The 13995-nt window shown below is 35.7% G+C and overlaps 1 protein-coding gene across 1 annotated transcript in view; it reads right to left on the reverse strand.

Annotated features, from left to right (window-relative positions):
- CDKAL1 (CDK5 regulatory subunit associated protein 1 like 1) overlaps nt 1-13995 on the reverse strand; it is a 725954-nt gene that overhangs the window by 157552 nt on the left and 554407 nt on the right. The window contains exon 12 of the mRNA XM_023209761.2: nt 13211-13391. Coding sequence (XP_023065529.2) covers nt 13211-13391 — 181 coding nt within the window. The remainder of the gene's footprint in view (nt 1-13210; nt 13392-13995) is intronic.

Raw genomic sequence — 13995 nt, forward strand, 5'->3', positions numbered from 1 at the left:
GAAACACTCCCTCACATTCTTTCTTAATGGTAAAAGTTCCAGAAACTGCAGGTAAGTGAACTATGATTCCTTTATGAGGACATATATTTAAATATATTGCCTTTACTCTCTGGTTCTAAGATGTAAGACAAGCAAGCAGGTAGATATGTCACAATTTAACATCTTAAAGCTATATAAACATTCTAACAGCCACTCTTGCTATCTAATTTTTTTTCAAGTCATAAGACTCCTAATATAAAGATTTCACAACAATTTCATTATTCGTCATCAATATTTTCTAAAAAGCAAAGTCTGGAATTGAATGCTGAGGATCAAAAGACTTTTTAAACTTAGGTGACCTTTCCTAGGCAGACCAAGAATCTCAGCTACAATTTAAAAATACTATTTGAATTACTTAAAATGAATGAAGATTAATGAAGGAAGACTTAATGGAACAGAAAATATAAACTTGCAAATCTGACCTTTCATCTAAAAATCTAGTTGCTCTCATTTGGCTTAGGTGATTTCATTATTAACTCTCTTATACATCATAGTCTTGTAAAAGCTAAAAAAAATAAATTTAGTTTATCCTGCTCTTGAAAATATATTGTGTAATTTATTTTCATTATAAACTTAGGAGGATTATACTCTTTTTTTTCAGTAGGCAAACAAGGCAAAGATTTCATCTCTCCCCCTATACAAATGCAAAATTCAACTAAAGGGTGTCTTATCCATTTGGGATTTAGATAATTAAGAATACAAATAATTCAGTTCATTTATTAGAGCTCTACCATAATACATTAGAATGCTGAACTGTATTTATATTAATGCTAGTATTTATGTAAAAGTAAATTGGAATGGGAGAGTATACTTATCTTTATGTCATTTACAGGGGAAGAACATTTTTTGGGACTTGTTGTTAGCAGAAATAAAATGTATCTAAGAAAATAGTGTATCTTCACTAAGAGGCATTCTAAAGCCAAAACAAAAAGATATTATTTGAAAGCAACTGGTATTGTACTCTTCTTCTAATAATGGGTTAGCATCTACTTTCATTATTGATTTTTTAAAAATTTACAGTTGGCACACAATAATTGTACATATGTTCACTGTTGATTTTTTTTGGCAAGGAAATAGGCTTTGGAGACTCAGAAGGGGGGAGGTAGGAGTGGGTGAGGGATTAAAAAAAGACAACACTACATTTTGGGTACAATGTACACTACTCACATGATGGGTGTACTAAAACCTCAGACTTCACCACTATACAGTCCATCCATATAACCAAAAACCATGTGTACTCCTAAAGCTATTGAAATAAAAAATAAATAAAATTTTTAAGAAAGAAAAAACCAAAAAATCGCTACCCATTTTGCAACAGTATTATATTTTAGTGAATTCTAGTTGCATATGCAGTTTCATAAACTACCTAAGACAGGTAGAGTAGACAATTATTAAATTTTGGTAAATTTAAGAGAACCAAGAAGACTCAGTGCACATCATATATCTTCTCTTTGACTGCAGATCTCTCAAGTTTCATCATTTTTGATTCTTTTTACCTAAGTTTCTGCATTTTATAAAGATGTAACTCTTCCAGGCAACGATTTTTACCTAGAGCATAATTACAGGAATGTAGAAGATTGAATTGAATTGTATTCCCCCAAAAAGTCATATTGTAGTCCTAATCTCCAGTACTTTAGAATGTGACCTTATGGGGAAATAGTCTTGTTTCAGACATAACTAGAAAGATGAAGAACAGGGTGGACCTCTAATCCAATATGACTCACAGTCCTTATAAGAAGACAGCCATGTAAAGACAGAGACATACAGGGGCACCTTGTGACAATAAAGTCAGAGACTAGAGCTACCCAGCTGCAGGCCAAGAAACACCAAAGACCACCAGGAAACCACCAGAAGCTGGGAGAGGCCAGGAAGGATTCTGCTACATGATTCTGAGAGAGAAGAGGCTTTTCTTTGTACTTGTAGCCTCTAGAACCGTAAGACAATGCATTCCTGTTGTTTGAAGTCCCCTAGTTTGTGGTACTTTGTTATAGCAGCTTTGGGGCATTAATACAAAGAGGTTTAATAAAGAGCTGCATGAGAAGAACAATGGTGCAGAATCCCAAAATATTGGCTCTTGTGAACAGAATAGTATAACAGAATAATAAAAGGAAACAGCTTCACAAGTTGGCCTAGGACACTCTGAACCTAAGTTTACTGTTTCAGATTGCAGTGCAGTGGAAAGTTCAAAAATTTCCAAGTGCTAAACAAAATAATAAACAAAATAAATAAACAAAAATTATTCTGTTTCAGAAGAATGAGAAAACAGGTCATAGACTGGAAAAATATATTTGTAAAGCACATATCTAATAATGAATTGTTACCCAAAATATACAAAGAACTCTTATAACTCAACAATAAGGAAACAGACTGCATGATTAAAAATGGGCAACAGACCTGAACAGACACCTCACCAAAGAAAACATACATATGGCAAATAAGTCTATGAAAAGACAGTCAACACCATATGTCATTAGTGAATTGCAAATTAAAACTACAGTGAGATACCATTACACACCTGTTACAATGGCCAAAATCCAAAATGCTGACAATACCAAATGTTGACAAGGATGTTGGCAAGTATATGGAGTAAAAGGAACTCTCATTCATCGCTGGTAAGAATGCAAAATGGCACAGTGGCTTTGGAAGATAGAGTGGCAATTTTTTACAAACATACTTTTACAAACATACTCTTACCATACAATCCAGCAATCATGCTCCTCTTTGGTATTTATCCAAATGAGCTGAACACTTATGTCCACACAAAAACCTGCACATGGATGTTTATAGCAGCTTTATTCACAATTGCCAAAACTTGGAAGCAACCAACATGTCCTTCAGTAGGTAAACGAATAAATTGTGTTATGTCCATACAATGAAATATTGTTCAGTGCTAAAATAAAATGGGCTATCAGGCCACGAAAAGGTTCACAGGAATCTTAAATGTATATTACTAAGTGAAAAAAGCCAATCTGAAAAGTCTACACGCTGTATGTTTCCAAACATGTGACATTCTGGAAAAGGCAAAATTAGAGGCAGTAGAAAAATCAGTGGTTGCCAGGGGTTTGGGGAAGAGAGGGGTGAACAAGCCGAGAACACAGGATTTTAGAGAAACGGAACTATTCTGATGATACTACAGTGGTGGATGCTTGTCATTTCACATAATGTATACCATCTAGGATGAATCCTAATGTAAACCATGGACTGTGGGTGAAAATGATACGTAAGGTAGGTTCATTGATTGTAACAAATGTACCACTCGGTGTGGGGGCTGTTGACAGTGGGGATGGCTGTGCATGTTTAGGGATAGGAAACATACAGCAACTCTATGTGTTATTTTGTGCTTAATGTTGCTGTGAACCTAAAAGTGCTTTAAAAAATAAGGCAAAAACAAACAAAAAGATACTCTATGCCAGGCCTGGGTGACCGAAGTCTAAAAATGTGAGGAAGATGGTAAGAGGCTATGTTTAGAAGATAAAACACAAGACAAAAAAGGCATTTAAAAGCTGATTTTATGCAATGAGTTCTGCTTCTGGCTAACTAGCTTGTATCAGACCAATGTTCTTGCCAAGAACAATTAAAAAGGTAAATCAAATGTACAATCTGTACTATTTAAACATGAAAAAGCTATCAAGGAAGTAAGAGATCAAGCTCCTAGAAAGAAGACAAGCCCATGGAGGACAGCTCAATATTTGGAGTCACTTTTTCCTTCTAGACATTTATCAATGTTAAGTAGTGCCTGAGGGGCTGAGCAGCCAAACAAAAGCTAAGAGGCAAAGTAAATACGCAGAACCTGATGCATTCTCATGAGCGCGAGATACAAAAATTAGAGTTGAAGATCTGCCACAAGGAAAAAGTACTGGCAAAAACACCATAGAATTTTAGCTGGGTACTAGAAGAACCACACTAGGTGGTACGTTAGTGTGGCATGTACCAGTTCACAAAAGCTGGCTGTGTGTATTGCTTCCCAATGCCATGTTCAGTGATGTAACATTGGTAATCTGAAATTGGCAACAGTGGAAGTATTCACACTATGGAAACTGGCAAATGCTACAGATCAGAACTCTTTCTCCCGAGAGTCACTTGTTAAACACTGGCACACAATTGGCTGCATTCAAAAGAGCGAGCAGGCAGAAATAAAGCAGTCATCAGAAAGAGTGAAAAGCAGTCCAAAAAATCCATCTCAGTCAGATTAAAATAATCAGTTCTTACCTTAGCACCTGGCAGAAGCAAAATAAAATCCTCCCTGGAGGAAGATACATGATAGCCTAGAATCTACAGTTTTTTAAAAAATAAACAATGGCCACCATTCAAAAAAAGAAAAAAATACTAGGTACATGGAGAAAAAGACAAATGACCAGAATCAAGAAAAAACAAAACTAAAAAGCAGAAATGAACCAATATCAGCTCCAAATACTGGATATTTTGTAATGGACTTTAAGATAACTAAATAATATGTCTGTATTAGTCTGTTTTCACACTGCTATAAAGAAATGCCTGAGACTGGGTAAATTATAAAGAAAAGAGGTTTAATTGGCTCACAGTTCCGCATGGCTGGGGAGGCCTTAGGAAATTTACAATCACAGTGGAAGGGGCAGCAGGCACCCTCTTCACAAGGCAGCAGGAGCGAGGAGAGTCAAGAGGGAAGAGCCCCTTATAAAACCATCAGATCTTGTGAGAACTCACTCACTATCATGAAAACAGCATGGGGGAATCTGCCTCCATGATCCAGTCACCTCCCACCAGGTCTCTCCCTTGACTTGAGGGGATTACAGTTCAAGATGAGATTTGGCTGGGGACACAAAGCCAAACCATATAAATGTTTAAAAACTATAAAGGAAAATATGAATAATTTAATTAGAACATGGAAATCTATGAAAATTCAAACTGTAATTCTAGAATTAAAAAATATATTAACTAAAATTAGAAATCCTGTAGATGGGTTTGACAGCAGATTAAAAACAAATGAAGAACGGATTAGGGAGTGAGATCAGTGCTTCACAAATTTTAATGGATACACAAATCACCTGGAGATGCAGACAGTGAGTGAACAGGTCTAGGGTGGGGCCTAAGAGTCTGCATTTCCAGCAGCCTCACAGCAGATGCCAACACTGCTGTTCAGGGACTACAACTTCTGTGGATGTTGCCCCAGGGACAATTACGAATACCAAGGAACTAGGAAACAGATAAAGAGGAAATATCTATACAGATACACAGAACAAAATACACAAAGTATAGCAAAGAATATATCAGATATTGGGGAACAAAAGGAAATATCTAGCACACGTAACTGAAATCACAGAGGAAGGGAGAATAGAGTAGAATATATATATATGAAGAAAGAATGGCTAAGGTTTCCAAACCTTCTGAAAGAAATGGGGACACAGGGAAAAAAAACCCACCACGAATCCCTAAGCAGGATAAATACAAAGAAAAGTACCCTCAGCAAGAGGCAACGGTAGAGCACGGATGATCTCATAAAGATCTGTGGATGTAGCATTTGTTTAATGGAGTAAGTTCCAGTGAAATCCAGGGAAGACCCACATAATTCCTGAGAAAATTGTGTGAGCAAAAAAAAAAAAAAAAAAAAAAAAGGAGAGAGAGTGACAGAAACAAAAAGAAAAAAACCCAAACAAACCAAAACCAAATAAACAAACAAAAAATTTGCACTGCCGATGTAGACTAAAAGGGACAGAGACAGTACAAAATAAAAAGAGGCTGTAGGATTCTTAACATTCTCATGGCAGGATCAGGTCGAGAAAATTATTCAGCTGTACACATGTGCTATCTCTCAAGAAAAGGGAAAGATAACTACACAGAGTGGAATCAAACAATCAGAGAGTACAGCAAATATCAAATTCACAGTCCCAGAGATTAGAAAGGGTGTGTAACCTGGGGGTGAGGAGGATGAGAAAATCTGGAGGACCTGGCTCATGCCTGTAATCCCAGCACTTTGGGAGGCTGAGGCAGGCGGATCACAAGGTCAGGAGATTGAGACCATCCTGGCTAACATGATGAAACCTTGACTCTACTAAAAATACAAAAAAAATTAGCTGGGCGTGGTGGCAGGTGCCTGTAGTCCCAGCTACTTGGGAGGCTGAGGCAGGAGAAAGGCATGAACCCAAGAGGCGGAGCTTGCGGTGAGCTGAGATGACACCACTGCAGCACTCCAGCCTGGGTGACAGAGCAAGACTCCATCTCAAAAAAAAGAAAAAAAAAAAAAAAAAAAGAAAAAAGAAAAGAAAATCTGGAGGACCAACTTAGAATTCTGCTTATCGCATTTGGCAATTCTTTCAAATATTTTAAACAGGAATAATTTACTTCTTTACAAACACTTCCAGAAAAATGTAGAGGAAGGAAGATTTCTCAACTAATTTTATGAGGCCAGTGCTTCTCTGATAAAAAAATTAAGAAGACATTACAAGAAAACTACAGATCAATGTCTTCCATGAACAAAAATGCAAAATCTTCATGAAATATAACCAAAACAACAGAAATATTTTATCAATAGCAATATATCACAATTAAGTAAAGTTTATTCCAGGAATGCAAGGTTGGTTTAATATCTGAAAACCATTCAATGTAGATTATAATATTAATAGAGACTTAGAACAAAAAACAAATCATATTATTTCAATAGACAAAAAAGCATACGATCAAGTTCAACTCAACTCATGATTAAAACACACACACACACACACACACAGACACAGGGAAAAACAGGAATAGAAAGGAATTTTACTAATTCCAAAACTACAGCTAACTTTTACATTTAATGGTAAAATTCTGAAAACTCTCCCCTTGAGTTTGGGAAGAAGAGAAAGATACCCAACTCTACTCAGTGTACTGAACATTCTTGCCAGTATAGTAAGGTAAGAAAAGGAAATAAAAGTCATGAGAATTGGAATTGAAAAATCAAAACTATGACTCTCAGATGACATAATTGTATAGTAAGAAAATCTAAAAAAAAAAAAAAAACCCTACAGAAACACTATTAGAATTAATAAGTGAATTAGTTGGGCAAAATAAATATATTTAAATCAACTTTATTTCTAAGTAGCAACACAAATGAAAATCATTTCAATAGTATCAGTGGAAATACATGTAAGAACATATTTAATAAAATGATATGTAAGACATATACAAAGAATTATAAAACATTATTGATAGAAATTAGAGAAGATCAAAATAAATGAAGACATATACTTCATTTAAGAACAGAAACTTGATATTATAACAACATCAATTTCCCCAAAGTGACCTATAAAATCAATATGATCTTAATACAAATTCCAGCAGGATTTTTGGTGAAACTTGACAAATTTATAGAAACAAAGGAATAACAATAGTTAGGGCAATTTCAAGAAAAACAAACATTGAAATACTTATATTGCCAATATTAAGACTTATTCTAAAGCTATGGTAGTTAACTTGTGTATGGGTGGAAAGACTGACAAATAGACCAAAGGAACAGAATAGATGCCCAGGACAAACCCACATATGTACATACACGTGATTTATAATAAAGGTCATCAGGTAGGCGAGTGAGGCAAGAATGATTTTCAAGAAACTGCATTGACTCAAATGGATAGTTTCCAAGGCAAAAAAAAAAAAAAAAAAAAAACCCAAAACAAACTTGAATTTCCCCTGAAACCCAAACACACCTCATACCTTAAATAAAAATAAATTCCAATTGGGCTGCAGATTTAAAGGTAAAAGGCAAAATGATATTGTACATTGAGGGGTATCTTTATGATGGTGTGGAGAAGGTAAACATTTCTTAAGAGGACACAAAAAGCACTAATATAAAAAAAAACATACTGATAAATTCTACATTAAAATGAAGAATGTCTGTTTTTCAAAAGGCACCATGAAGAGAAAAGGTGGGTTACAGAATGGAAGGAGATATTTAAATTACCATGACCTGCCAAGGAGCTGTATCCAGAATATGGAAATAACTCCTATAAATCGGGGATCAGGGCAGGTTGTAAATCAAACTGGTAAACCAACAGGTAGATGTGCAAAAGATGTGAACAGGTAATTCATGAAAAAAGACACCCAAATAGCCAATAAACATATAAAAGACACTTGATATGGTTAATTAACAGGAAAATATAAAACTACAATTAAAATTAAGTTACATTCCCACCAGAATGGCTAACATTAAAAATGTAACAATACCAAGAGCTTGTAAGAATATGGAGCTTCTACCATTTTTATATATTGTTGTTGGGATTGCAAATTTATTCAACTATTTGGGGAAACTACTTGGCAATTATCTAGTAAAGCAAATCAATTTCATTTCCTATGACTCAGCAATTACACTCCTAGCCAGAACCCCCAGTGGAAAAGTTTACACACAAGTGGAACAAAAGGAAAAAACAAGAAGAACCCTGATAGCCGTATTCGTTGCAATACTAATATTGGGATTTTGAAAATACCCAATTCCCCTTTAACAATAGGATGAACAAACTGTGATATATATGTGCATGCTGTAGAACACTGCCTGGCAATAACAATGGATGAACTATAGCTACTTTAAAAACAGATCAGTTCACCAACGATGTTACGCAAAAACAAACGAATCCCCAAAAACCCAAAACCCAAGCAGTCAAACATGAATTCTTACATTTATATCCAGTATAAAAATGGGTAAAACTATCATGTGGTGTCAGAATAAGGCATGGTGGTTTCCTTTGGGGAAGGGGAGAGGACAGTAAACGGAGGACATGACAGGGACCTGAGTGGTACTTGGTGATGTTCAATTTCTTGATCTGACTGGTAGTTACAAGGAAGTATTCACTTTACAAAAGTGCACAGCCATATACTTTTCTGTAGGTATAGTACAAAAGCTTTTTTAGCAAAGAAGAAGTGAAGTTTTAAAAAAGAATAAACTATGAGAACAGAAAAGAGATCAGTAGTTGCCAGGAGCTAGGTGGGGATGGAGGGAGAAGATGATTACAAAAAAGGGTAAGAAGGATCAGCTGGGCACAGTGGCTCACATCTGTAATACTGGCACTTTGGGAGGCCAACATGTGAGGATCGCTTGAGTCCAGGAGTTCGGGACCAACCTGGGCAACATAGTAAGACCCTATCTCTATGAAAACTAAAAAACAAAATGAGCTGGGCATGGTGGCAACCAACTGTAGTCGCAGCTACTTGAGATGCTGAGGTGGAAGGATTGCTTGAGCCCAGGAGGTTGGGGCTGCAGTGAACCGAGATTGCAGCACTGCATTCCAGCTTGGGTGACAGAGCGATACCCTGTCTGAAAACAAAACAAAACAAAACAGAACAAAAGGGTAAAAAGGAATTTTGAGGGGGCTGATGGAATTGTTCTATATCTTGATTATGATGTAGTAGGTTGCACTACTATATGAATTTGCTAGAAATCATAGAACTGTACACCAAAAAGAGTGAATTTTGCTGTATGTAAGCTATCCCTCAATAATATATACTTGTGACATAAAAGAAAATGAATTAATTTGGCATCTTTTTATGTTTGTGGGAAGTTAATGATCTGTGGTGCTACAATCTGCTTTTTTTTCACTGATTAGATTAGAAGGAAAATTAAATGGTCTACCTGCAAAATATTTTCTTACCCTTGTATACACAGAAAGTTGTAAAATTAAGATGAGGAAAATTCTGGGAAAACAAATAATGCTATTCATTTTCATTTTATGATATTCACTTTTGATTTTGGGAAAAACAGACTTTAACTAATATACATCTATTTTTCAACCAAATATTGAAAGAATATATATGTTGTGCTTGATATTCACTTATGGTATAACAGAAAAACTGTAACGAGCTCTGGGTTATTTCTTTGCATATTTATTCATAAAAACATTTGAGGCAAATTAACGATAGGGCATAATTTTTAAAAATGGAGGTTGGTGCAACAGTAATTGCGGTACTTTTAAAGGCAAAAACCACAATTACTTTTGCATCAACGTAATAGAAACAAAGTAGAAAATTTTCATTTAAATTTCAACTTTCTCTTTAGGCTTATTTTACATTTGCCCATATTCAGTCAATGAATCCAGAAAGTAGATATTTGTTTTGAGACCCTTAATTTCTGAGGCATTCTGGGAAACACTTTGCCTTTACTTGATTTCAAACTTATTCACATTCATTATGAGTCATCTTATTCTACTGTGTCTGTGAATATGAAAGGATAAAATCAAATTGAGGTTTGTTGTGAAAAAACTGAAAAACAAAAATAGGTAGAAAGATAGACAGCATCAAATCTATCCAATAGAAAAGTAGGAAAACTAGGGGGATCCCAATCAATAACAAATTGTGAAAAGGGTCTCTTAAAAAGTGGGGTAAAAATGAAGCCTCATTTATACACAAGTATTTAAATACTGTCTTATTTTGAAACATCCAAAAGCTTATCTTATACACACAGGTAAATACTAGATACTAATTAAAATTCCCGTCTCCCACAACAAAAAAAGAGAATTTTAGACCAATATCGATGCAAAAATCCTCAATAAAATACTGGCAAACTGAATCCAGCAGCATATCAAAAAGCTTATTCACCACGATCAAGTGGGCTTCATCCCTGGGATGCAAGGCTGGTTCAACATACGCAAATCAATAAACGTAATCCAGCATATAAACAGAACCAAAGACAAAAACCACATGATTATCTCAATAGATGCAGAAAAGGCCTTTGACAAAATTCAACAGCCCTTCATGCTAAAAACACTCAATAAATTCAGTATTGATGGAACATATCTCAAAATAATAAGAGCTATTTATGACAAACCCACAGCCAATATCATACTGAATGGGCAAAAACTGGAAGCATTCCCTTTGAAAGCTGGCACAAGACAGGGATGCCTTCTTTCACCACTCCTGTTCAACATAGTGTTGGAAGTTCTGGCTAGGGCAATCAGGCAAGAGAAAGAAATCAAGGGTATTCAGTTAGGAAAAGAAGAAGTCAAATTGTCCCTGTTTGCAGATGACATGATTGTATATTTAGAAAACCCCATCGTCTCAGCCCAAAATCTCCTTAAGCTGATAAGCAACTTCAGCAAAGTCTCAGGATACAAAATTAATGTGCAAAAATCACAAGCATTCGTATACACCAGTAACACACAGAGACCCAAATCATGAATGAACTTCCATTCACAATTGCTTTAAAGAGAATAAAATACCTAGGAATTCATCTTACAAGGGATGTAAAGGACCTCTTCAAGGGTAACTACAAACCACTGCTCAGTGAAATAAAAGAGGACACAAACAACGGAAGAACATACCATGCTCATGGATAGGAAGAATCAATATCGTGAAAATGGCCATACTGCCCAAGGTTATTTATAGATTCAATGCCATCCCCATCAAGCTACCAATGAGTGTCTTCACAGAATTGGAAAAAACTGCTTTAAAGTTCACATGGAACCAAAAAAGAGCTCACATTGCCAAGACAATCCTAAGTCAAAAGAACAAAGTTGGAGGCATCACGCTACCTGACTTCAAACTATACTACAAGGCTACAGTAACCAAAACAGCATGGTACTGGTACCAAAACAGAGGTATAGACTAATGGAACAGAACAGAGTCCTCAGAAATAATACCACACATCTACAGCCATCTGATCTTTGACAAACCTGACAAAAACAAGAAATGGGAGAAAACATTCCCTATCTAATAAATGATGCTAGGAAAATTGGCTAGCCATAAGTAGAAAGCTAAAAACTGGATCCTTTCCTTACTCCTTATATGAAAATTAATTCAAGATGGATTAGAGACTTAAATGTTGACCTAATACCATAAAAACCCTAGAAGAAAACCTAGGTAATACCATTCAGGACATAGGCATGGGCAAGGACTTCATGTCTAAAACACCAAAAGCAACAGCAACAAAAGCCAACATTGACAAATGGGATTTAATTAAACTAAAGAACTTCTGCACAGCAAAATAAACTACTATCAGAGTGAACAGGCAACCTACAGAATGGGAGAAAATTTTTGCAATTTACTCATCTGGTATCCAGAACCTACAAAGAACTCAAACAAATATACAAGAAAAAAACAAACAACCCCATCAAAACGTGGGCAAGGGATATCAACAGACATTTCTCAAAAGAAGACATGCGTACAGCCAACAGACACATGAAAAAATGCTCATCATCTCCAGCCATCAGAGAAATGCAAATCAAAACCACAATGAGATACCATCTCACACCAGTTAGAATGGCAATCATTAAAAAGTCAGGAAAAAACAGGTGCTGGAGAGGATGTAGAGAAAATAGGAACACTTTTACACTGTTGGTGGGATTGTAAACTAGCTCAACTATTATGGAAAACAGTATGGCAATTCCTCAAGGATCTAGAACTAGAAGTACCATATGACCCAGCCATCCCATTACTGGGTATATACCCAAAGGATTATAAATCATGCACACATTCACACGTATGCTCATTGCGGCACTATTCACAACAGCAAAGACTTGGAATCAACCCAAATGTCCATCAGTGACAGACTGGATTAAGAAAATGTGGCACATATACACCATGGAATACTATGCAGCCACAAAAAAGGATGAGTTTGTGTCGTTTGCAGGGACATGGATGCAGCTGGAAACCATCATTGTCAGCAAACTATCGCAAGAACAGAAAACCAAACGCTGCATGTTCTCACTCATAGGTGGGAACTGAACAATGAGATCACTTGGACTCAGGAAGGGGAACATCACACACCAGGGCCTATTATGGGGAAGGGGAACGGGGAGGGATTGCATTGGGAGTTATACCTGATGTAAATGACGAGTTGATGGGTGCTGACAAGTTGATGGGTGTAGCACACCAACATGGCACAAGTATACATGTGTAACAAACCTGCACGTTATGCACATGTACCCTAGAACTTAAAGTATAATAATAATAATAATAAAAAGAAATTTATGATACTAGAAAAAAAAATTCCCATCTCCCCAAGTCATCTGAATTTTACTGTTCAAAAGAAGAAAAAAGTGATTATATTTTAGTTGCCTAAGGTCATTTACCTCATCCATGGCCCCCTGGCCCCTGACCCCAACTTGGAAATCTCTTCATATTTTGTAATTTAAGGATTATAACATGAGCAAGTTGGGTGAAGGTAAGCAACACAGCTGCATTTTTACAGCTACTGGCAAAAAACAATACCTTATAAGAAAAAAGATCTTACCACTTGTGCTGGAACTTGTTCCATTTTTGCAGCAGGAGTTCCTGGTCTTGGGTAAAACTGATTAATAAAGAGGCTTGGGAATTTGTACTCTTCCACGAGTTTCACTGTTTCTTGAAAATCCTGATCTGTTTCTCCAGGAAAACCACAGATAATATCTGTAGCAATAGTTATTCCAGGAACTCTAGAAAATAACAAGACAAAAATGTAACAACTTGACTATAAGCCATAATTATTCTATTTCCCTGATATTTTAAATACAATTTTTATGGTAATTAAAATTTACTTTTATAAAAAGCACACGTGCAAATAGTTTTAAAGAGTCCTAAATACCAAAAGTTTAAAATGAAAAACAGTGGCTGCCTGCCATTCCCAGGGAAACCTATCTTAAATTCTTTTAAATGGTTCTTTGTTCTTTCCTCTATATTTAAAAACAGATGCCAATTCTGCCATTTCTAGATTTACTAATTTTTAGGCAATAAGTTACTAACTGCTCTGTTATGGTAAATGAGGCTTTAACTCTTGAACTACTGTATCCCTAATCTTCCAAATAAATCAATGAACAACCCCTAGTTAAATCAGTAACACAGTACTTCCATTGGTATAACTGCAAAGATAACTTTCACTATAGAGCCAACTAGTATACTATTCAGTTTTGTTTTTCCACAATGTGTAATTTTTCCTAGAGTTAATAATTGCTTCTCTTTTTTAAAACATTAGCTTAATGTTTTAAATACCTATGCTGATGTTTTCCAGACTCCATTAGGCCTATCAAAATCCAATACTGT

This window comes from Piliocolobus tephrosceles, chromosome 5 (assembly GCF_002776525.5).
Source record: "Piliocolobus tephrosceles isolate RC106 chromosome 5, ASM277652v3, whole genome shotgun sequence".
Taxonomy (NCBI): domain Eukaryota; kingdom Metazoa; phylum Chordata; class Mammalia; order Primates; family Cercopithecidae; genus Piliocolobus; species Piliocolobus tephrosceles.